Source organism: Embiotoca jacksoni, unplaced genomic scaffold, assembly GCF_022577435.1.
Source record: "Embiotoca jacksoni isolate LCO1_2020_lvr unplaced genomic scaffold, fEmbJac1.0.p SCAF_82, whole genome shotgun sequence".
Lineage (NCBI taxonomy): Eukaryota > Metazoa > Chordata > Actinopteri > Embiotocidae > Embiotoca > Embiotoca jacksoni.
The window spans coordinates 362126-387161 of record NW_027185439.1 but is presented as its reverse complement, the minus strand read 5'-3'; the positions used below and the strand labels follow the sequence as shown (position 1 = coordinate 387161).

The following is a 25036-nucleotide window of genomic DNA, read 5'->3' as shown; positions in this document are numbered from 1 at the left end:
ACACACACACACACACACACACACACACACACACACACACACACACACACACACACAGGTCAGAGTTATATCGATGGGCCGGTGGGCTAAATGTAGTCATGTTTCAGCTATGTGTGTTGGCATACATGGAAGAAGAGGTAAACGTATATAAACAGAAACACTGTCTGCGACAATGTGATGTCAAAGCAGCAGGTGGACTTAACCAATCAGAAAGAGGTTATAATCGCTTTATTTGTAATTTACAAAATACAGCAATATGGGAATTAAAAAAACCAAAAAGAACAAAAACAAAGACTGTAGTTCTAAAGTTCTATTATTCTATTATTATCTTATTGCTTCTGTATGCTGCTGTAGCGAAAACAATTTCCCCTCGGGGATTAATAAAGTAACTACCTAACCTAACCTAACCTAACCTAACCTAACCTAACCTAACCTAAAGAGAAAGCTAAAGGTTTTTCCATTCATTTCAATTCAGTGAAAGTTTGGTTTACCACCATCTAGTGGTCATTAAAGGAACTGCAGCTTGAAGCAAACCAGTAAAAACTAAGAACATTTTAGGTGGAAAAGGTGGTTTTTTTGTTGTTGTTTTGTTTTGTACAGCGGAAATGAGGCGGAGTGAGACGTCTTTACTTCTTGTCACTCTGTGTTTCGCAAACTGTGTCAGAAAGTGGCACAGAGTGATACATCGTTAATCGTCTACGACCTCCCGTTCCTTGACGCTGCTCTGACGTCAGTTTGGACTTCTTTGTCTCGGCTCCCTTCGGGTGTTTCCGGCTCTCTTCGGTCACTCGGCGCTGCTGTGAGGTCAGGTCGACACCTTGTCTCGGCTCCCTTCGGGTGTTTCCGGCTGCTCTTCGGTCACTCGGCGCTGCTGTGAGGTCAGGTCGACACCTTGTCTCGGCTCCCTTCGGATGTTTCCGGCTGCCCTCAGGCCGCTGTCGCTGCTCCGCCCCGGACGGACGGTTTCGCGGGTAAACTCGAGCTCCAGCAGTCAGACTAAAGGCAGCAGAAGCACCAGGTGAGACACAGCTCGGTTTTTTTCGCGCGTGTCGCCGGTTGTTCATCCCGCAGGCCGTCTGCACGGTTTCATATCCGGTTAGCAGCTGCAGTTTGTCCTCTGTGCTGCCATCGGTCTCGGAGCTAACCATTGATTTATTATAAAATAAATGAACCGGTGATGTTTGTAAAGCCCCGGCCAGCCTCTTAAAAGCAGTTACAATTATTATGAAGACATTTCCTTAATGACCAAACACTTTTCTAACAACCAGGGTGACAAATATTCAGTATATTGAATGATATAACAGATTTTTAATCCACGTTGCGACTCTGCGACGTCTCCGGGCAGCTGACGCGCCGCCATCTTTGTTACATTCGGAAAGTGGCCTAGTTTGGGAGATTAGTTAAAAATAGGTTTTAGTATGAAATGTACGGAATGTGTTTTGAACCGGATAGTCGGGGGACTCTTTGAGGGTTCAGGATTTACCTTCATAGCCATGATGCGTGTATTTTTAATGGTCTTGCTGGTATTTCAAACATCAACGGTTTAATTTACTCAGAGAAATGAACGTTTAGCTCGGTGACCCGGATGTTCGCGCTCCGCTCCAAACGTCTCGGTGGATGTGGCGCTGCAGCTGTTTCCGGTTTTATCGGGATTCAGAGACTTTTAACGTGTTTAAGAGCATTATGTGACACACGTAAAGTGTATTTATTTTTTTAAGAATCTTTTTCATAGTGTTTTGTAAACTTGTACACGTTTTATTCTGGAATAAAAGTTGAGCTTTTAATGATAAATGAGCTGAATTTAGACGTAAACCGACCTCAGTCTGCTGTCACATTAATTATCATCAGCTCAAGATTATATTTATTATTCTACCAGTTATTGTCTCTCTTTGTCAATTAAATATCAGAAAATGCTGAAAAATAAAAACCTCATCTGATGTCTGCAGGTTCAATGTGATAAAAACAAAACAGAAAATATTCCATTTTGTGAAGCTGGAGTCAAAATATTTTTGATTTAAAATGATTTATTGATTAATAAAAGTGATCGATTATTGCAGCAGATCCTTTTTCTTTTTTTAATTACTGCCTTTTTGCGTTCTCTGTTCTGCACGTGCTCAGTAGAGAAATGCCGTCCAACGTGGAAATCAAAGCCAAGGTGAGCAACCGGGCGCTGTTCGCCCAGAAGGCCGCCGCCCTCAGCCAATCAGAGGGCACGATCATCAGGCAGCACGACACCTTCTTCTGCTGCAGCCAAGGACGCCTGAAGCTGCGAGACTTCATGGTACGAACACACGTTTTAATTAAAAAATACTGACATGAAAAGATTAAAACTGAATCATGTGTTTTAGTGTGAGAACATTTAGTCTTTAAAACAGCGATGGTTCTCTCTGACAGCAGCATCCCGGACACCTTGACACCGTTCTTCTGCTGGGCTGGTTTGGGCACCTCTGGACTTTGTTTTTTGTTTGGTTTCTAAATGGTTTCACAATTATTCCATACTGGGTTTTTAGATTTTGTTGAAATTTGATTTCTAAGTGGTTTTCGACCAATGACGGAGTTTATTTTGAGCTGCTGTTGAGCTGTTTTTCGGTCTTTGTTTTGGACTCGGTTCCTGACTGGTTTTGAGCTGGTTTTGCAGCATCATGGAGTTTTTGTTGTGTGGATTTATTTTTTCTGTCTCTTCATGTGATCCAGTCGGACTCCGTGATGTTTAGATCAGGACTCTGAGGTTCGGAGGTTCTGACCTTCTGTAGAACTCCTTGTTGGTTCTTTGTGATGTCCGGATTAAGGTCCTGCTGCAGGATGAATTCAGGACGATCAGGCGCCCCCTGGTGGTGATGAAGGAGTCGGTGTCGACTCAAACAGAGACGGACAGAGGGCTCCACCTGGTGGCCGCCGGGAGAACAACACTCACTGACTCACTGCTCAGAATAAAAAAACATTCAGCAGGTTGATGAAGAGCTGCTTCTGGATGGAGGATAAAACAGATCCAAGAACACCACATCATGAACTGAGGTTGTTTGTTTGTTTGTTTGTTAGAACGGGTCTGGTCAGCTGATCTTCTACGAGCGTCCGGACACTGATGGACCCAAACTGTCCCGTTACTCCATCAGTCCGACCAGCGACCCGCAGAGCCTCCAGGTGAGACGCCGTCCTCCAGCATAATAATAATATTAGTATTGATGATGATGTTGATGATGTCATTGTGTGCAGACTGTGCTGTCGGACGCCCTCGGGGTGAAAGGGGAGGTGAGGAAGGAGCGACTGCTGTTCCTGATTGGTCAGACCAGAGTTCACCTGGACAAAGTGGAGGGACTGGGACACTACATGGAGCTGGAGGTCAACACACACACACACACACACAAACTGAAACAAGTCCGAACAGTTTGTTAATTTTAACTTGTGGTTGAATCGGATTGTAAATCTGTGTTTATCTTAAAATTTCTTCTTTTTGCACGCTGTAAGAAAACGCACAAAAATCTTGCAAATAGAAAAATATGTTAAGCAGCGGGGGGAAAACGTGACCATGGAGACGCCAAAAAACGGTCATCAAGAGACGGAAACGGTTCAGTTTTACAAAGTCAAACATGAAACACGTTTTATACACGAACAATGTTGATGTCTAAAGTGAGAATTTGTTGCTTTGGGTTGAATATTTTGGAGTTGTTGGACTCCAGGATGCTGTGATGGTTGTTTTCAATGCTGCATTGACTAAATTCTTAATGATAACTAATAATATAAATAATTAGCAGATTCATCAATGATTAAAATGAACATCAGCTTCAGGCCCAAACAGTGAAAATGAGATTAAATCTCAGAATTCTGCAAATGGTTTGTTTTCTTGATCAGATCTCATCGAAGGTGAATTTACCGGCTGTTCCGGAGCTTTCAGTCACGTTTCATGGTCGTCTGCAGCAGGCGGCGTTCGAGGACGACTTTCAGGACGCCGGATTTAATTGAAATTTATTTTCCTCATTTCTCGGCGCGTCGTGTTTTAGTGACGCTCGTCCGTGACTCCGCCCCCACACATTTTATCGTACTCGTCCCGGCGTGTTTTCTAATTCCTTCTCTGAAGCTGTGAGGGAAGTTTGGGGTGAAGCTCGTTGAGCTCGACGTCGAGACAAAACAGGTGCGCAGGATCACGGGTGTAAAAAACAAAAAGCATCCAGAGCTCAGAGGAGGAAAAAGCAAACTGAGTGAAGTGTTTTTGTGTTTGTTCAGGTGGTGATGAGACCGGAGCAGACGCTGGAGGAGGGACAGCAGGTAGGTTTAAACTGAAGAACATCATATCTGTAAATATCCGTCATGTACGGAATCAAAATCTATTTACCTGCACGTGTTTCAATTACATGGAAATGTTTTTGTTTTTTTTGTGTCTTGTTTTTAAGGTGGCTGAAAGTCTGATGGAGCAACTGGGCGTTTCCAAGAAGAGTCTGGTGACCGGGGCTTACATGGACCTGATACTGAAGGGACAAAAGGAGACATAAAACAAACGCACCCCCTGGAGGCGGAGCTAAGAGGACGGAGTAATCAGAATACATTCATCAGTGTTTAGGATGGTTCATAAAGTAATTTGAACACAAACTGATATAATTATCCAGCAATATAGTTGGTAGTATATTGTTGGAGTTACTTTGTAATCAGATTACAGTAATTGGAATAGTTGTAGTTACATTGTAATCTGATTACAGTAATCAGAATACTTTTGTAGTTACATTGTAATCAGAATAGTTGTAGGTACACTGTAATCAGATTACAGTAATCAGGATACTTTTGTAGTTCCATTGTAATCAGAATAGTTGTAGGTACACTGTAATCAGATTACAGTAATCAGAATACTTTTGTAATTCCATTGTAATCAGAATAGTTGTAGGTACACTAATCAGATTACAGTAATCAGAATACTTTTGTAGTTCCATTGTAATCCTCTCTGATTGTGATAGAATCTGTTGTATTAGTTGGTTTCTATGAAATATTTCCTTCAGGTCTTTGAACTAAACGTGTTTTTTGATACATTTTTCTTGACGCTGTTTTTTCTAAATATTTAAACTCGCTGTTGCAACATCGTAAACAGTCTGTCGTGGTTTGTGTGACGTCGTAGATTTCCTGTTCAATTAAATAATGTGTTTTGGATTATTATGTGTGTTTTGAATTTTAAAGCATCTTTGTTTCTGTTAATGTTCACATGAGAAGTTTTGAGGCGTTCAGGGGTTAAATTCTGGAATCACTTCACGAGGCTGCAGAGCTGCGACACCTGAACACACTTCAGTCAACAGGTTTTTCAGAGAACCTGTTGACAGGTGGTTGCCATGGTAACTGGACAGTCAGTGTTTCAGCCTGATTTTTGTTAGATTAAAAGATACAGATCAGCTTCAGGTTATTTTTTTATTTATTCAGCAGGGAAGCAGCTTTTTCTGAATATTTCAAGAGGTTTTTTTGTGAGCCAGCTCCTCTAGTGGCCCTCATTGGACTTTCAGGTAATTCTGCATTAGCTCCAGGAGTCATCTTGTCTTATTTTGGTAGTTTTGTGTCTGTTGCTTTCAAACAAGAAATATTTAAAGTCACTTCATACTGAGGCAAACACTCTGCTTCAGATGCTGTTTATTTGCAATTTTTGTCTGCCAGAAATCGTCTCCTTGGCTCCTCCTTCCTGATGACATCACGGTTATGTTTCTGGGGAAGTCACAATAGGAATTTTTCTTACTGTAATCGCGACTGTAAAATATGTTCCGGTCTGAACCCGACAAGCTGCGGAGCGTTCTTGGCTCTCTCCGCCAACATATGTAAGAACACTGAAGCTCCATCTGTTCTCACGGTTGTTCATTCAGGAGCTGCTTTCAGTCGGCGGATCTACAAACCTATACATCGTATATCCAAAGACAAAAGAGGACGATGTGTCTGTTACAGAATCTCGTGAGTAGATTCATCGTTAAAAATAACCCCCAAAAAATGACGTTGGTTTGTGAACGTTATGAAGCCTCCAGTTCAGATTCTGTCCGTCACCATCTTTGCCAGTTCGGAGCGGTTTGGAGCAGGAAGTGACCATATTTGGACGAGCTGGGGGAGGAGCCAGCGGTGGATCTGACCGATCTGATCGGAAACCTGACGATACTACGTCCCGCCCACCGATAGCTGTAACCTGACTGCACCACAGGCCTGTCAATCAAACAGACACGCCCCCAAAACCAGGTCTTCTTGAATCTTCTTTTCTAATGAATGAGGGATTATTTTCAGATGGACCTCCAGAAAACTAATAAGAAGGAGTGACTTTAGCTAACAACACCGAGATAACTGATGGACACATTTTATTCACTTTGGATTTGATGAGAGAAGTTGAATGGGAGTCTATGGAGCCGGAGGCTTTTTGGAGCCGACCTCTAGTGGCACTCGCTGGTATTGCAGCTGAAGACACTTAAGGGGCCGGTTGAGGTGAGCTTGGGACATTTTTTAAGGGCTACTGGTCGGGAACCTCCGGAGTAGACTGAGGTCTCATAAAAACAGCAGAACGTGGATGTATGGACGGTTATGAAGCTGTAAACGGAGGTTTGTGAGATCGGACCTGAAGCTGCAGGAGGGAACTTATCGCTATGTCTTCTGACATGAGGACGTCCGTCCTCGGTGTCTCCGGCTGCCGTCCGGTGACGTTAAACGGATCGTTCGTACAACAAGGCGACGACGACGTCTTCCAGCTGAGTGACGGGTGAAAAGCTTCACATGGGAGAGTCACGTGACCGCGGCCTCGTGCGCTCTGATTGGTCGGATCGTTAAATCTAAAATAAAAAAGATAAATAAATGAACATAATTCTGTTTCTGATGAGTCTGTCGTTCATGATGATGATGATGAATCCTGAAGCCCCCCACCCCCTTCTTTTTTTTTTTTTTTTTTTTTTTTTGGCGATTGCATCGTTGCCATGGCGACGGGGCCACTCCTCCACACCCACGCTGCTTACCCCATCTCTCTCTCTCTCTCTCTCTGTCCTCGCTGCCGAGAGAGAGAGAGAGAGAGAGGTGTGTTTTCTAACCCACGCATTGGAGTGGGAGACAACGTGCACACACACACACACACACACACACACACACACACACACACACACACACACACTGGCGTACAAGCGAGTGTGTGTCATGCTAGCAGTGTGTGGGCTGAACCGACCAGCCTTCCACTCATCCTCCCTCCCTCCCTCCCCTCCCCCCTCCATCTCTCTCTCTCTCCATCTCTCTCTCTCTCTCTCTCTCTCTCTCTCTTTCCATCTCCAGATACTCCTCCTCCTCCTCTTCCTCTTCTTCTTTTTCTTCTTCTTCTTTTTCCCCCATCCTCCATCATCTCTTCCTCTCCTCTCCTCCTCCTCCTCCTCCTCCTCTTCCTCTTCCTCCTCCTCCTCTTCCTCTCCTGCTCCTCTCTCCATCATCAGTCCTCTCTTTTTATTTTCAGTTCATCATCATGGAGAACGAGTCGCTGATCTTCTGGGTGAGTCTCTGCAGCTCTCGCATGTGTGTGTGTGTGATATGTTTGCGTGTGTGTGTGTGTGTGATATGTTTGTGTGTGTGTGTGTGTGTGTGTGTGTGTGTGTGTGTGTGTGTGTGTCCGTCACTTGCTGCTGCTCTGCAACTTTATAAGTCGTGACCATAATCTCTTCACACTTTTACCTTTTTTTACCTGCTGTCATCCTCCGGTTCCTTTCTGTCTCCTCGTCTCCTCACTGCCTCCCTTCTGTCCTCATTTGCTTCCTTTCCTGTCATGCACTCGTCTCCTCCTTTCCTTTCCTTTCCTTTCCTTTCCTTTCCTTTCCTTTCCTTTCCCCCTCTTCTTGTCTCCTCTCCACCTTGTTTCCTTTCCTTTCCATCCTAACCTGTCTCCTCAGCCTGTTTCCTTTCCTCCTTTCCTTCCTAGGAGATGAGAAAACCCCCTTTTCATTTCCTCTCATCTTCTCCTCTGATCTCTTTCCATTCATTTCTTCCCTCCTTTACCTCCTCTGTTCCTTTCCTTTCTCTTCTCGCCTCATTTCCTTGACCCCTCTTCCCTTAATCTCCCCCTCCTCCTCCTCCTCTTCTTCTTTTCTTCCTCCTCCATTCATCTCTGATTTAATCCTTTCGGTATCTCCTCCACAAACCTCCTTTCATCCTTCACTTTCTCTCCTTCGCTCTCGTTTTATTTCCTGTTTCTGTTTCCTCCAGCATCCCTTCACCGACCTGTGTGTGTGTGTGTGTGTGTGTGTGTGTGTGCGTGTGTGTGTGTGTGTGTTTGTGTGTGTGTGTTTGTGTGTGTGTGTTATGTAAGCGCAGCAGTGTGTAGGCCGTAGTCTCAGACCGACTATCTAAAGATTGATCTGCCAAAAAGAAAAAAAGAAAAAAAATAAATCAAACACTTTAGCAGGAACAGGAAGTGGAATTTTCTTGGATATCCTTCTTCTGCAGCACTGACACTCTTGAACATCATGTGGTTGTCATGGTAACGTGATAAGCCCAGCGAGTGGGGCGGCATTACGCCAGCTGTTGGTGGCCAGAGGTTAAACAGCTGTGTTTAGTGACAACAAGGAGGCCGAAGAGTGTGTTTGTGTGTTTTAATGCAGTTCTTTGTAACATGGAGACCTGCTGCGACCATTTTAACTTAATGTCAACTGTCAATTTTTGAGTCTAAAAAGCCATGTTGTGATCGTCCGCTATATAATTAACAACGTCTATTCTGATTGGCCATTCGTTCACTATGTACGAGGTCAAAACACACACGTTAACGTGACCACTGATACGTGAACATTTGTGATTTCAACTGTGGACCTGAAACTGGAGCAGAGAAACATCCGATTTTTGCTGAGCAGGAAATCCTGTGTTCCTGAGCCCATGCAGTGATTTTTGGGTTTCAAAAGACGCTGCGACGGACAGCAAACTGTAACCAACTGACAAAAACAGGGAAGAAGAAGAGCACACAGACTAAAATACAGCAGGGAGCGAAGGACAACGAGGGACAGATGAAAGTAATCAGGGGGTTGGGGCAACGATCATAGAAAGGACAGGAAGTGAAACAAAGACAGACAACAAGAGGTGAGTCATTTCAAAATCAGTCTGACAGTCTGACTCTGGGGGACGAATTCACGGTTACACAACCACCGCCGACGTCAAAGAAAAAACCCACCTGGTGTCTCCTGACCTGACCTGGTGTCTTCTTCGGTCTCGGACGGTGAAGCTCCGCCCCCTCTTGAAACGTGAACGTCACTCAGAACACGTCGCTTCATCGCCGTAGACTTTCTGAACATTTCAAGGGTCTCTGTTGAACATTGACAGAGTTTAAACCCAAAATCTGATGTTTCTCTGGACCCTCAGGTCCCACTGCTTTAAAAACAACCGTGATTCTGTGGTGGAAATCACTGCATGGGCTCAGAAACACTTCACGTACCAGCGGTCACGTTAACGTGTGGAACTCAGGTGCTGATGTCGATCAAGAGACGACACTGGACACGAGTACTTCCTCGTAAAGGTTGTTGCTTCCTGCTGCTGCGTGTGCATCCCCGTGCTGCGTTCAGGAACACTCTGAACTTATGGATCGCCTCCGTTAGTGGACAATCCAAACACAGATGATCTCAGTCTATACGTTTTACCATATTTCATGTTTTCTACACGTCTTGAGCGATGAGGACTTCGTAGGTTAATGGGATCTCCGGGAAACCTTCCAGACAGGACGAGTGTCACGTGGTGCATTCATGAGCAGTTGGGAAAAGTGACAAAGTTCCGACCTTTATGTTGGAACTTGTGTTTGAACTGGCGAAATCCCATTGAGAAAGTCACCTGACATGGTGGCGGTTTTGTTGCGTAGCTTGCTCGCTGTAATAAATGTTTAAAACCTTCAGTTACGTGTAGAAATGTTGTGTGCAGATATTATTGACCTCCTGTTGGTTCATATATGCGATGACGAGTTTGTTTTTTTGTACTCTGACAGGCAGAAATAGAGCAGATTTTCCGGGGGCGACCATGTTTGCCTGTATATGATACGGTCTCAACCGGGAAGTGGGTTGTGGAGCTTTTCCCAAAAAGCCGAGTTGGCTCAAACTCCCGAAAAGTTACAATTAGTCCGCTAATATTTAATGCTATATAAAGGCTGAGTTCGTCCAACGGGCAGCCGGTGTGTAAATTGGAGGTTTAAAAAAAAGAAAAGAAAGAAAGAAAAAAGCACGTTGCATTTTTACATTTGGTTCAGTGCTCTGGACTCTGGTGGCGTTCGGACCATCTGTTCCTCTCGTGGATGAATATCGTTCTCCACGGCTGCGTGTTCAGGCCTGTCGCATGAATCTGGGACGATCACACGTACGTCGGTGGTGTAAAACCTGAAAATGAGATTTTGAAACCGACGCGTTTGGGCGCTCGCCGTCGTTCAGAAGTGGACGTCGGGGTTTTGTAAACCCGTTCGAGGGAAACAGAGCAGAGGCTCTCTGCAGGTTTCTGCAGGTTTTCCCAGTGATGTGCGAAAGTTTACAAGATAAAGTGTGTGACAGAGGGAGAGAATACAGTGTGCATTATCAGCTCCTGCCATTGGTTACCATGGTAATGGCCAGTGGAGCTAGGACACACACACACACACACACACACACACACACACACACACACACACACATCCTGTTCACACCTTGACAATGAAATGCATCTCTGACAATTTGACCGCAGGTTTAAATCCAAACCTGAAAACGGCTCCGTCACCTTAATGAATGCAAATGTAGTCAAAAAGCTCTCGACAGGAAATTACCATCAAATTACAGTAAAAAGCCACAATTTAAAAAAAAATAATTTCGAGGGTGTTTTCACAGCCAACATGTGAAGTCTGCTTCGGGCTGTGAGTCCGGTTATTTCAGGCTGACGATCGATCTCAAATTCACCGATAAATAATCACTTTCCTTTTCCCAAAATAAATTAAAAACCTCGGAGGCGTTTTGTTCGTAGAAGTATGCTAATGGTGTTCGAAATATATATAATGTATTAGGCCTTAAACACATGCTGTGATTTGCAGTCAGGTTTCTGGTATAGGTGGGCGTGGCCATATTGTCTTCAGACTCCTCCCCAGCTCGTCCAAATATGGTCAGTTCTGGCTTGCACTTTTACAGGGACGCATAATATTCACAATACAACACAAGAACGAGCGCTAACACGACAAACCGCGTCGAAAACGCATCCAAACTCTGCGTGTGTGTGTGTTCTTGTTTAGCTACCTTTGTAAGGACTCGTGGGAATTGTAGACCTTGTGAGGACCTCGTTATCCGGTCCTCACTTCGTCACCGGGCGGTTCGAGAGGGTCCTAGCAAAGATAGACGTACCAACCCGTGTCTGTGTGTGTGTGTTATCAGTGCCGTGCAGCTTCTCAGCTTTTTCCTGCCAAACATCCGTTTCCTTGGCAACCCAGATGGGAAACAGGAAGTGTGAGTCACAGGAAGTACTTTTAATCTGATGTCAGGTCCTTTTATTTTCTTTGTTCTAAATTTTTTTTTTTCTTGTATCCAACATGTCATCCTGCTGCCTTGCGTTGCCGTGGAAACACCCTGGTTTACAGACAGACCCACGCAGACCAGCTGGCTAGCGTGCTGTTAGCAATTAGCATGCCTGCCAGTATGCTACCATAAGCTAAGGAGGCTACCAGAGGACAACAGCTGGTTACGAACAGACTAACGTAACATTATAATCAATGTAAATAAGTACATTTACACCATCTATTGAACAGTTTTAGTTACTAATTTCTTTACAGATGAAGAATTTACATGCGGAGGATGCTCATGTGGTCGGATGGTTAAATGTGATGCACTAACATGAAATAAAAAATAGCAAAAACTGGGTAAACTTTGACCAACGACAGCAGAAAAATGCTGACATTTTATTTTCTTTGTAAAAGGAGTGTTTCTGGGTTTATTTTAAAACATTATGACTCAAGTGTCTTCAGAAAGGTTTTGAAACCACAGAGCAACAGGAAGTTACTCAAGAGGATCGTTTTGTCATTTTGAGTTTTTTGAGTCTCTTTTAGGTCATTTTGCATCTTTTTTTTTTTTTTGTAGTTTTGAGTCTCTTTGTTATTATTTGTTGTATATGTTGTTCTGGTCTTTGAGTTTTGAATGGAAGGTGCTGACGACTATCAGGCTTTTTTTCCCCGTAGTTTCATTGACAAAACAAATACTCAGTTCATCCATAAAATAACGAAATGTCTTGTTAGTTGCAGCCCTTATAGCCGATCGCACAGTTCAGGCATTATGTTTAAGTTACTGAGAGAGTGTGTGTGTGTGTGTGTGTGTGTGTGTGTGTGTGTGTGTGTGTGTGTGTGTGTGTGTGTGTTTGCAGACTGGTTTAGCCGTGAATGCTAGCTGAGGCTAACGGTAAATGCTCATCTGCTGCAGCGAGGCCTTCAGTCAGTTCACTCTTTTTTTTTTTTGCACTCAGCTCAGAATAGAAATAAATCGATATGTAAAACTTTACATAATACAGCCGTCAGAGTGGCAGTTTAGAAAGCAGGTTTTACGGCTCTTGTTGCCATGCTAACGGCTTCACGTTGTGTAACTGACCCATCCGGAAAATGGTCTCCACCAAAATGTGTGTAACACTCTTTGGATTTAACCGTCTCCTGACCTGGGTTTTTTTTTCTGCTTCTTCCCCTCCTCCCCTTCCTCCATATCCTCCTTTACCTCCTCCCCATCTTCCTCTCGCTCTTCCTCCCCCTCCTCCCCCCTTTTTCCTCCCTTTCCACAGGATGGGCAAGGCAGCTCCCAGAATACAGTCTGAAACTCTGAGACCTCTCACTCCTCCTGCAGGATTACTACACATTAACTCCAGTTATACTCCAGAAAATACTTCACTCTTTACTCTTTAAGTCTGCCGGAGGAACAACAACATCCTCGGAAACTATGAGAGTCTGATACGACTGCGGCAGGATTTACAACGCGCCACATCTCCAAAACCTGTCCAGCCAATCTCCCCAAAGAAAAAACAATCAAGACCTTCGGGGCTGGACCAGATCCAGGAAACCAGAGCCAGAAAACCAGGCCGAAGCCAGTACCGGACCAGGAAGCCAGTCGTACTCTGCAGAGCCAAAACCAGGTCGGGACAGACCAGAAGAGATCAGTAGAAATCAGTAAAGGCCAGTGGAAAAGTTTGATGGGACTGCGGACGATAGGTGAGTTTATCTTACCCTTTTTTTTTAACTTTTTTGTGGGACAGTTTGAAAGCGGTTAGTTCAACCTTAAATAGGATGATAGAGGCTGTAAAATCATACCTGGTGACAAAAAAGCAGGACGATAGAAAAAAACGTTCCCTCAAGTTTATTAATTGGTTGCTTCCTGCTGACCTCGTGGACTTCCAGTCACTCTGCAGGTCCAAAAAGGTCATAAAAATGTATTCAGTTCCTTAAAAAAAGGCTAAGAAAGTTTTTAATAATTTGATTTTCCTCAAAAAATTTTAGACAAAGACTTTGTAAATCACAAGTCGTATTTATTTATGTATTTGCTGTTCTATTAGCATTAGTCATAACTTGCTTAAAAATTCACTGGCTCGAAAATATATTTTCACGGCAATGTGACCTTTGTTTCTTTTTCTTTGCTTCTGTTTGTTTCGAGTCTTCGCAGTTTGTGTTCGTGTTTTGATTCCTTTGTAGTTCTGTTGCATCTCGTGGTCGTTTCGAGCCTCTTTTTTTGCAATAGTTTTGCTGTCTTTACGATAAAACCACAATATATATTTTATATATTATATTATATTCAGGCCAGTAACGTACGAGGTGGGATCGATAAGCTCAGAGTCTGTTGCTGTTGAACGGCGGAGCAGCAGGAAGCAACAACCTTCACAAGGAAGTATTTCCAAGTGTCGTCTCTTAATCAACATCATCACCTGACTTCCACACGCTTGGACAGTGAAGCTCCGCCCCCTCTTGAAACGTGAATGTCACTCAGAACACCTCGCCCGGCTCGTCGCTTCGTCGCCGTAGACTTTCTGAAGCGTTTCAAGGGTCTCTGTTGACCGTTTAGAGTTTGACGCATAAAAAAACCAAAAAAAAAACAGCCCCGATTCTGTGGTGGAAATCACTGCATAGGCTCAGGAACACTGTTGCAGATTTTCTGTTCCCCCACAAGAATTTGACCAAAAATCGGATGTTTCTCTGCTTCAGTTGTAGGTCCGCGGTGAAATCACAAATGTTCACGTACCAGTGGTCATAAAGTGTTTATAACCAGTTAGAAGATACGTGATTTAAAAACATCAGAACGGTCCTTGAAGCTTCCAGACAACCATCCAACAGGTTTACAGCCTCACGGAGAAGACCTGCTTCCACCTCTTTCATTTAGATTTTCCAGGATTATTTAAGGTCATGGAAGTCTTTTTATATCTCAGTCTGTAAAGAGCACAAATGAGTCCTCGCTGGCTGACATTCACACCGCGGCACCGAAACCTTGAATCACCGTCGCAGGTTTCCAGAAGACGTGAATTCGCTTTTCTGCTGCCGCGATTAAACATCCTGACAGCCGCCGAGGTTTTCTCGTCGACGGAGGAGGAAGTTCGACGAAATACTCGATTACAAACCAGAAGTCCTGCGTTTAAAATAAAGCTTCAGTGAAACTGTGTGTGTAAAACAACAACAACAACAACAACAACAACAAAAAGTTTTAATTACGGCAAACATACTTCGAGATGGATGTATCTGTGAAAGACAGATCAGGCTCTTCTAAGATTATTTTTAGGGTTAAATATGTTGATTATTCTCTTGATCAATCAATTGTTTAATGTAAATCTAAATAGTTAAAAGGAAATTAAGTTTCTATTTATTGGCTAACTAATTGTTTTGGGTATTATAATCTAAAATAAAAATAAATAAAACAATTTTTGTTTTAGTGCACAGAAACTACCAGGACTTTATTTTATAGGCTGAAACTATCTGCTCCCACATGAAGGATCCACAAAATTGCATCCTAATATATCAAACTTGTTGCTATGAAAATCAATTTTTTTTCCCCCTTTTTTTCAAGAAAAGAAAGAAAAGATAAACAATCAAAAGTTGCCATATTTTATAAAACACATTTTATGTTTATTTAACATTTTCTCGCAGTTTGAATCCAGTAAGATAATTAACCGTTTAACTCCGTCCACATCTGTTACCTGCAATTTCTACCAGTTTTATTGTCACGAGATGGAAACACAGTCGAAGTCAAACTGTCAGTAAAAGTTAAAAACGTCTTCTCTCCTCCGTCTCCTGCTTTGTGAAGCAGTTTCTTTGACTTTCATCCTGATTTTTGCTTTTCAGGAAGTGAAAGCAGATTTGTTTTTGTTCTTTCTGATCACTTGTGTAAAAATGCCTCCGACTGTGATGGTTGTCAGCTGGAACCACAGACTCTGTTCTCACTACAGAGGAACATTCAGTCTCCTTCAGTTATACAACACCAACATCTCGGCCTCTCGTCACTTCTCCTGCCGTCGACAATCATTTAACTCAACTTTCACGTATTCAGTTGTAAACTGTTGAGATTCAGTATCTTGATTTCAGCGATACTTAGACGGGTGATCTTGTTCGTTGAGGATTTCCGTCCTTGAACGAAAGCTCAACATTTTTGATAACGTCGTCGTATTTACTGTCAACATTCACAGTTATTTCTTGAAATAATTGTTCCTTGAAAGCAGAAGTACACAAAACCATCTTCTCATTTTTAGTTTGTGAGCGTTTGTTGGGTGGAATATTCCAGCTGCAGCGCTGTTTATGTACCCGTACATGAAACTACTGAACAGAACGTCTCATAACGAATCTATCGGAGGTTCATTAGCGCTGCGCCGCGAGCTAGGTTCTGTTTTGTATTCTTAAAGATGATGCCACTACAATTTGTGATGTTTCTTCCCTCTCAGCCAACAAAAGGTCTTCAGATACTTTGGAGTTTCTTCATTCATAAGATTTTAATTTGATAAAAAACACTCTTAAATTTCATCCATATTGATTCTGACACTATTTTTTATTTCTTATTTCATCACTTGAGTACATTTTTTTCCATGCAGATGTTTTGGCCTCAGTCGGTCCCTCGCAGCCAAGCGGCTCAACGTTTTCTACTTCGGGGAAACGAAAAGCGTTTTTAAGTCTCGCTCTTATTTCCAGATGAAGCTGGTCGCGCAGCATTGTTCAGGCCGTGTGGGAGGACGGCGGCTCCGCTCAGGACAAAAGCGGGAAATGATCAAAACGCTGACCCCGAGTTATTTCAGGACGAAGCGTCCCCGCTGCTCCGATCCAACGAGCGTTTCACCTTTTTCCCAGCAACAGTCATCTCGAGCCAAAATAGGACGAGCGGCGAAACATCCTGGATCCGATCGGTCCCGGAGGAAACCGGAGGACCGACCCGCGGAGACGTTACATAACCGAGCACTCGGCGGAGAAGAGTGGAGGAAAAATAACAACCGCTGTGAGCAACTCCAAAAAGAGCTGGTGCTCCCACTGAGCGTTACCTGAAGGACTCATTCACATTTACAACAGCGAGCACAAAGATTACCACGATGTGCTTTTTCCAAGAGAAAATATGCCGTGATTACCGACGCTGTGGCAGAAACGTTTTCGCTTACCGAGGTGTGAAAGTCAGATTTAGTTTGAAAAGAGGTGCGAACGAAAGAAAAATATGAAACATGATGATTCAAAATGGACGAAAAATTGCCGACACTTGAGTTTTTTTCTGCGTTCGAAATCTCTGCTGACTCACGTTTGACTGTTATTTTTAAAAATCGACCTCTCAGAAGTCCTCCAGCTTTATGAACCACTCAACCTTTTCTCCTTTAGTTCATATTTAGTAGCTTCAAACTAATTTCAGGATTTGGAAAACAGTTTTTTGTGTCGTCTGTTGTTGGTCTTCGAGTTCCCACAAGTCATTCTGGTGTCATTAGATAAATTCCCTCCTTCTGATCAGACTTCTGGGGGTCATTCATTAGATATTAGGACTCAGATATGTTTGGGGGCGGGGCTGTTTGATTGACAGGCCTGCGGTGTCGTCAGGTGTCTGCTATAGGTGGGCGTGGCATAGTATCCTTGTGTTGCCCATCAGATCGAAAGGTCAACTAATTCAACGCAATGTCTAAATTTAATAAAATCATTCACGTGGCAGAACAAGAGGCTCCAGCAAAGTTTTGCTTTGTGAAATCCTCGGTGACTCAGCTCGGCGGACGACCGTAATCGCTTTCCAAACTCCCGTGTAATCGATGTCTTTCACAGCCGGAGAGTGTCACCGATTTATATTTGAACAGCTGTCGGGAGATTTGGCTCGACTTTTGTGTCTGCCTTCATTTTGGAAGGTTAATCCATCAAACAACAGCGAAAAGCTCTACTTTCATGAGATTTTATTTCAGGCACTATATATGCATGAAAATGAAGTTTGTTCCATTTGTGTCGCTTCTTTTGTTTGCGAGCGATGACAGAGTCGGTTCAAAAACCTCAAAAGCAGGTGAAGATTAAAAAAAAACAAAAAAAAAACATGAAAAAACTCAACAGCTGAGGAATTTTTTAAAAGTGTTGAGTCAGTCTGACGGTGAAAGTGTTTGTTGGCTCGTTAAACAGACAAAAGAGGGTTTTCTGAGGTCTCAACCTGATAATGAAGAGAAAACATCATTAGTCAGAAGTTTATTGTTTCTGGACTCTGTTCCCAGAAGTCCAGTCGATGAGGAGGAAAAAGGGTTTTTTGTTTTTTTTCACAGCAGGAAGGTGATTCAGAGCCTCTGATTGGTGGATCTGAAGTGTTTTCTGAATTGGAAGGCTGAAAATAAAACCCATCAATTCGGAGCTGATTGCAGAGGGAGTCGCAGAGGCAGGAAGTGGACCGAGCTCGGACATTAATACGAGCTCAGGAGTTGTTTCAACAAGCCGGAGTTACAGCGCAGTGATATTACCCTTCATCTCCGGTGTTTGGGCCCAGATGTCCAAATGGGAGTTCATAAACACTCGGAGAGCGAACAGAAAAGGAAAGTCATAATAACGTTGCGTTCGTGACGTCAAGTTGTGAAACCGGGGGCCAGAATATAAAACAGAAGAGAAAAAAGAGCAGCTTTGAAAAACTGGGTAACCTTCAGCACGTCTTTGGGATTTCAGTCATCGCTTTTGTCAAAGACTGAAGAACCAGATGTGGCCGAGAACGCCTCGAAGCAATTTCCTTCAAATTTGGCACAAATGTTCAAATTTTTTTTTCTCAGAGTGAGAAAATAAAATGTTCACAGTTTTCTTGGTGTAGTTAAAGTTCTTTTACAATTTCTGAAGTGCTTAAAAATGCAATTGTCTTTATGTCCTGCAGGAAAGCCAATAAAAAGAAATGATTTTAACTTAAAGCATTCTACCAAGTAATGGTTGGTCTGTTGGTTTGTAAACTGATGAGCTGAAGCCTCGAATTTTGGCATTTCTGTTGTAACCATCTTGTAATTTCTGAGCTAAATGTGACCATATTTTGATGAGCTTTGCCCCGCCCACATGTAGTGGAAACCTGACTGCACCACAGGCCTGTCAATCAAACAGACACGATTGTCTGACTGACTGTGGAAAAAGTTTTAGATTTTTCATGAGAGAAGAAGAATGGGAATCTATGGATCCACAGTTTCTTTGGAGCCCTGGTGGCCCTAGTTGGTATTGCACTTTACGGCACTTCTGCATCGGATTGAAATGGACATTAATGACTGCTGTATTTAAACTTGCCAAAATAGTTGTTACATAACAACAGCAACAACTTAATGCATGCACTTCGGTACTTTAACGAATATCACGAACGTAAATAGACGTCACCGAACGTTAGCTGGGTTTCCATCCAAATGTAGCGCTCATACTCGCCAGATTTCAAGAAAATTATCAAAAGAAAAAGCTAATTAATGCAAATATATTGCAGCCGATTCCCCAAGATAACCAGTAGTTGGAGCTTATTCTCCAGTCAGTTTTATTAAACCACTGCAGAAGAAGAAGCAGTTGAAACAGCGACAACAATGTGCGAATTAACATAGAAAATCTGATTTAAATTGAATATTTATGTAACAGTTTCATTCTCACATCACACTCACAGCCTCATTTGTCCAAATTTGTAGACATTAAACGCCTCTAATGTTTGTTGTTAACCTGTCCGTGACCTCCACGCAGTGCATGCTGGGAAACTCTGCAGCCTCCTCTGATTCTGAATAGCAGCAGGCGTCGATGTAAAAGGAGTAAAAGAGTCTTTTTAATCTGGTCCTGTGACATTTCAGAGGCCGACGTGTGTGCCGAGGATTCCTCCGCAGGTTGAGATGCCGGCGCCGAATATCTCCGCAATTACCGGGCTTTTATTGTAGTAAATGAAAGAAAGTGATTCATTTCAGCCGGTGCTGATTACCCGCGGTTCATCTCTGCAAGCTGTGAAAAATCTGTTTAAAAATGTGTTTGGGGGAAATGGACTTTTCAAGTTAAATTGTCGCCGCGGCTTCGGTGCAGCCGAGAGCGGGAACCTCTCGCTGCTGGTGCCTTCAAGGACACTCCGACATCGGGAAATTCAAAAGCCAATTCAACGGCAAGATTAATGCAGGAAATGACTGACGGAGCTCAAAGCTCACTGGAAATGGAGCAGAAACACATTCACCAAACAGATTATGGATCCAAACGGGGCTGATTAAAGGACAACATCATCGGTATCTGATCTTACTGGGTATATTTTCAGGAATTTCTGTCTGTTTGTCCATCACATATCTTCACAACCGTTCGTCCCATCTGCTTCAAACTTGGTGGGTGTATTGCCGTATAACCGAGGTTGTACGCTGGCAAATTTGGTGCGATTTGAACACGCGACACGTTTGATATTAATAAAACTTTAATAAAAAAGGCGGCAGTGTGGGCGGAGTCACTTCACGAACTTCTGCAGCGAGCTATTTCCCAACTAGTATATCACTTTTCACAGCGCCTAAGCCGAATGAAAGCAAAAACTACCCTGAGTGCGTGGTGAGTGTACGGAGAGCCAAAAGGGTCAAATATCACAAATACTTACTTGTAAGGAAAAAGCAACTAAACTGAGCTTTTTACGGCAGTTCATTTGACAAAAACTCCAGTAAATGAAAAAAGATCGGGGTCGCATGTTGTTGTTTTGTCGTTCAGTATCTCCAGAACCTGCAGCCTCTACGGTACCTTCAGAACCACAGAACAACAAGAACCGTCAGAACTTCAGCCTCGACTTGGATCAAAGTATCGGCATGTCCTGGTTTTAGCCAACTTTATCCTCCGATTTATCTGTTTTTGTGGATCGACTTTATTTCTAAAGCACTTTGCGATCCCGTTCTTTACGTGTATTTTTACGACTAAAGGGAAACCAGCGGTATGGTCCTTTAAACATGGCTGAGTGCTTCTCTGCAGAAAATGAAATCCCTCTCCAAACATCTGAGACGTCCTCCACATCTGAACATCTTTGAACTCAGACTGACGCCCATCTGCTTCTCCTCCAGCCGATTATTGTCGATGTTATGGTGGAAATCAAAACCTGTCGATGGCCTTTTTAATATATATATATTGTGTGTGTGTGTGTGTGTGTGTGTGTGTGTGTGTCCGACCTGTCCAGTGGAGTCAGTTCAGCGCTGCGATGTCATCAGAGCGAGGTTGACTGACACACACACACACACACACACACACACACACACACACACACACGCACGCACGCACACACACACACACACACACACACACACACACACACACACACACAGAGTGGAGAGTCAGCAGGTTGGTAGTTTTTAAACGGGAACTGCAAAAATTGCTCAACTGCGTTGCCATAGCAACAGCGAACATGTAGATCAGGAGACTTTTTTTTAACACGCGCACACACACACACACACACACACACACACACACACACACACACACACACACACACACACACACACACACACACACACACACACACGCTCTCTCGCAGAGTGACACACTGAGGTTAGCACAGGATTCCCTGCTATTCCAGTTTCTATGACAACTCAACTCGTCCTCGCCTCTCCTCGTCCTCCTCCTCGCTTTTATCCTCAGTAATGGAAGCAGTCATTAACTTCTGACTTCAGATCTGAATCGCCGTCGTCGCCTTGAATGGTAATCTGGTAATCGGCTGCTAATTATGGGCGGCGATGATTAATACGAACGATGATCAACGTCCCGACGGCGTCTCGTCGGACGACGTGGTTTCTTTCGTCGCGAGGCACCGCTGAGGAGGCGGGAAGTCTGCAGGCCTTCAGGTGGCGCTGGTTTCACCTTCGACCTGTTTGTGTCTGTAAAACGAACTCCTGTGTTTCCATGGTTACCGTGGTTTGTTTGGGCTGTTGAGTCTTCTGTCTCTTTGTGGTCGTTTTGTGTTTTTGTTTTTTTTGTGTATTTCTTTCTGGGTAGTTTTGACTTTAAAATAAACTCAGTTCCAGCTGACCTCTGACCTCTGACCCCGACTCCCCCTGACCCGTCTGGGACCTGAACCATGAAGGCCTGTTCAGTAAAAACACACATGGTGCAGAGGAGCTTTGAGCTAATCGCTAACGTCAGCATGTTAATATCCTCACAATAACTAAACCATCTTTACATTTTGAAACGCTCTATTTGCGTGTCAATTAAACATAAAAGAAACATGTCAGTAAAACTTTGTCTTTTAAAAATAAATTTGGACAGAGGAAGGCTAACTGTCTCCAGCTACTACCAGTCTTAATGCTAAGCTAAGCTAACAGTCTCCTGGCTGCAGTTTCTTTGCATTTTCTCAGATAACATCACAAAAAAAAAAAACATTTCAATGATAATATAATATTTATCAAATGATTTTCAGCTGCTAATGAACTTCTTCATCATAAGTATAATTAATTACAGCCAAATGTTTTTTTTACATTAAACATCAAAAGAGAAATTAAAGAACAGCTTCTCTTCCTCCCCGATAACGTTCATTCAGCCTTTAATCTCAGACTCAAACTGATCTGCAGAACAATCAGATGATTTTTCTCTCCGTGGACGTTCAGCCGAGGGTGAAAAACAGGATGTGATGTAACATCCTGAGGCCGTTATGAGAGAAGGTGGAGGTCAGACGATCTGAATGAAGCGGCGTCCCCGCGATCGGAGAGAAATCCGACCGACAAGATGTTTAATTCGATGTGCGTGGTGACGGGAGGGGGGGAGGGTGGGGGAGGGAGGGGGAGGAGGGAGGGAGGGGGAGGGAGGGGGGTAATAAGAAAAAAAAGCAGCCATTTTTTTACTTTTAACCTGAATATGAAGACGTCTGTGGGAGGCTGTTAGATTCACGGTGTTACTGCAGAAATCTGTCTCACACAAAAGAGCAATTTATAATCCACATTTTCGATATTAATGTGATACGTGGAAACGTCATTCAGGAAGGAGAGATGAAACAAACTGTTTGTACAAAAGACTGCAACCAATAATTATTGTGTAGATTATTTTTTTCTATTAATCATTCATAATCAAGACAAAGCAAAGAGACAAAACGAAGAAAACATCTAAACCAAACAACACAAATCTGGAATAATATCTTCATTTATAAAACATCACCAGCAGAATATTTCATTTACAGTACGACCAGGAACATTTTTTTCGTTTGGTCTGTTTTCTTACAAATTTAGTTTGATTCTTAAACTAGTCGATTATCCAACGAACTGTTGTGACTAATGAAATAAAAACTTTTATCTTCAGCAGTAGTGACGTAATCATAAAACCAGTCTGACGCTGCGTTCGAATGGAACTCGTGAGCTCGTGGTTACGACGTAGGAAGTCGTGCGCGTTCAAGTGGGCTAAGACGTAAGAACACCGTTGCTCGGCAACATGGACGACGTCTAGAAGCCACCGAGGCTAACGATTTAGCGAGCGTCTTTTTCCCCCTCGGTGTCTGATCAATGTTTTACTCAGACGTTGGCTATTATCTAAATAATGATGATAAAACTCCACATTTCTATCGTCACCGTCCTGACCGGCTGTGAAACGTGTAAATATGGTTGAAAATATCTACAGCAGAAAAAACTCATTAATTTTTTACACTTGAGTTTCTGCCTTCAGATTTTTTAAAGCGGCTAAAAATAGAAAAACTCTGTCGACTTCATGTTTGTTTCCGCTGCAGCCGCATGAACAGAAGTCTTAAAAGGTCAGTTTTATCGGAGGAAACGTGGATCTGACAAGTCGGCGTGACGTCGCCGTGGCGCCCGCCTCTCTCTGCGCTGTGATTCGCCGCCTCTCATCACCCCCCTCTCTCTCTCTCTCTCTCTCTCTCTCTCTCTCCTTCCGTGTGTGTTTTCCAGCCACATGCCTCTGAGTCCGGCTGCTGACACCAAACATGATCGCCCGCGGCAACAGGCGGTTACTAACGGCAACCCGACAGGCTCTGCTGTTGCCAGGGACGACGACGCGGATGACACGCCCCCTGGAAACAGCATCGTCGTCCGCATCGGCATCCCGGACCTGCAGCAGACGGTAACACGCACGCGGAGCGGCCGCGTGTTCACGCGCAGTACGTTCATGTATACATACGCAAAGTACGACGCCCGGCACAAACCTGTCTGTCTGTCTGTGTCCGTCTGTCTCTTTCTCTGTCCGCCCGTCTGTCTCTCCGTCTCCGGCTCTCAGAAGTGTTTGCGGTTGGACCCAGAGTTACCAGTTTGGACCAGTAAGCAGAGGGTTCTGGTGACGTTGACTCAGTCTCTGTCGGATGTTTTGAACTATGGTCTCTTCCAGCCGGCGTTCAACGGCCGAGCCGGAAAGTTTCTGGACGAGGAGCGCCTGCTGAAGGAGTATCCTCTCCCCCCCATCACTCCCATTCCGTACCTGGAGGTAAACCTCAACGTTAAAGAACAAATCCGGAGTTTTTCTACAGATTCTAGAGTCCAAAAAAAAATCAGCGCGTGAAGACTTTTAAAAAAACTGTCATGGTTTCTTGTTTTAAAAAAAGACTCAGTACATTTTTCTTTATTTTATTATTGTGTCATGCACAAACAATAAGACCAAATCTGTGCCTCCTAACTCCCCTAAATATTTGCCAGAGCTTCCAATTTCTTGCAAAATTCCTGAAATTTTTCCACAAAAAAAAACATCGCAGAAAAGTGTTCCATAAGTCGCCTTTCAGGAAGTGACGGGGTTTGTGGGAAATGTGGTCTTATCGTGGGAAGGAGGAACATGTTGAATGAGTTTTCTCCACACTTCCAGCTGTAAGAGACCGAACCTTTGTTTTTTGTGTTGAATTAATTGAATTTGAAAAAGCAGGATAGATTATGAAAGAACAGCAGGGGGCGCCGCCGTGCTGAGCGGCTCAAATTAAACAACTATGCTTTTTTGTTCTCTGTGTTTTTACTGTTTCTTTCCGTGGAGTGAGTTTGAAAAATGTTATCGTCGGGGTGAAACAACTCACGTAGCTTCGGTTTATCGTAAACTAACTCTTTTACGTTTTCTTTTTGCACAGTTTCGTTATAAGCGGAGAGTTTACACGCAGAGCTACGTGGACGACAAACAGCTGGCAAAGCTGCACACAAAGGTAAAAACTGTGAGAGAGTCTGTCGGTGGGAAAACTTAATTTCATCGTGTCTGAACGTGTTTAATCCTTCCGAGTTATAACGGCGTGAACGAGCTTCAGAGGTTTATAATCACGTCCACGAAGCTCCAATCAGATGCTGCTGTGAAACTGAGGCTGCAGAACTCAGGTGGAAAAAAACCAGCAGAAATACTTAAGAATTCAAACAAACGTGTGAAGATATTAAAATACCTGGAGGGGTTTTATCTCCTTCCCGCTCTTCAACAATCCCTTCAGTCAACACGTTGCTTTTTTATTTTTTTTCTGTAGCTGCTAAAACGAATGCAGGGAAATCGACATTTCAAACGCTTCGGCTCAAAAACGACAACTGGAAAGAAAAGCCAAAGATTTAGAAGTGTGTACGACTACTATTGATGTATTAAAATGTGGGAGCCCTTCGTTACCATGCCAACAGGAAGGAGCATGTTGATCAGTTTGTTGTTTAAGCAGTAAAAGAAACAAAACTCTGTGAACTTGTAAATGAATCTCTCAAACTGCTGGGAATTAAATGGTGTGGCTTGATATTGTCTGAACGGCACAAAGGAGTCATTAAA

General features: G+C 43.3%; 2 protein-coding genes across 3 annotated transcripts in view; both read left to right on the top strand.

Moving 5' to 3' along the window:
• Positions 1-795: 795 nt before the first annotated feature.
• On the top strand, positions 796-5136 carry LOC138192184 (uncharacterized). Of its 2 annotated transcripts, none has more exons than XM_069139430.1 (6): positions 796-1018; positions 2122-2281; positions 3040-3141; positions 3214-3339; positions 4222-4263; positions 4389-5136. In XM_069139430.1, exons 1-6 carry the CDS (start codon positions 912-914, stop codon positions 4485-4487), a joined length of 636 nt encoding a protein of 211 aa, XP_068995531.1. In that variant the 5' UTR covers positions 796-911; the 3' UTR covers positions 4488-5136. The 2 variants fall into 2 exon arrangements, with proteins under 2 accessions (XP_068995531.1, XP_068995530.1); XM_069139429.1 differs by having other exon boundaries at positions 797-1018; positions 2119-2281.
• Positions 5137-7098: 1962 nt separating this feature from the next.
• shank3b (SH3 and multiple ankyrin repeat domains 3b) overlaps positions 7099-25036 on the top strand; it is a 43290-nt gene continuing 25352 nt past the window's right edge. The window contains 5 exon segments of the mRNA XM_069139420.1: positions 7099-7468; positions 12712-13135; positions 23221-23392; positions 23546-23749; positions 24375-24446. Of these exon segments, the coding sequence (XP_068995521.1) occupies positions 23225-23392; positions 23546-23749; positions 24375-24446 (444 nt within the window). The 5' untranslated portion in view covers positions 7099-7468; positions 12712-13135; positions 23221-23224.

Coding starts and splice junctions, on each gene's coding strand:
- LOC138192184 (XM_069139429.1), top strand. CDS start 912: ATGTTTCCGGCTGCCCTCAGGCCGCTGTCGCTGCTCCGCCCCGGACGG. Junction 3,340..4,221: donor GACACTACATGGAGCTGGAG/GTCAACACACAC, acceptor GTGTTTGTTCAG/GTGGTGATGAGACCGGAGCA. Junction 4,264..4,388: donor CGCTGGAGGAGGGACAGCAG/GTAGGTTTAAAC, acceptor CTTGTTTTTAAG/GTGGCTGAAAGTCTGATGGA.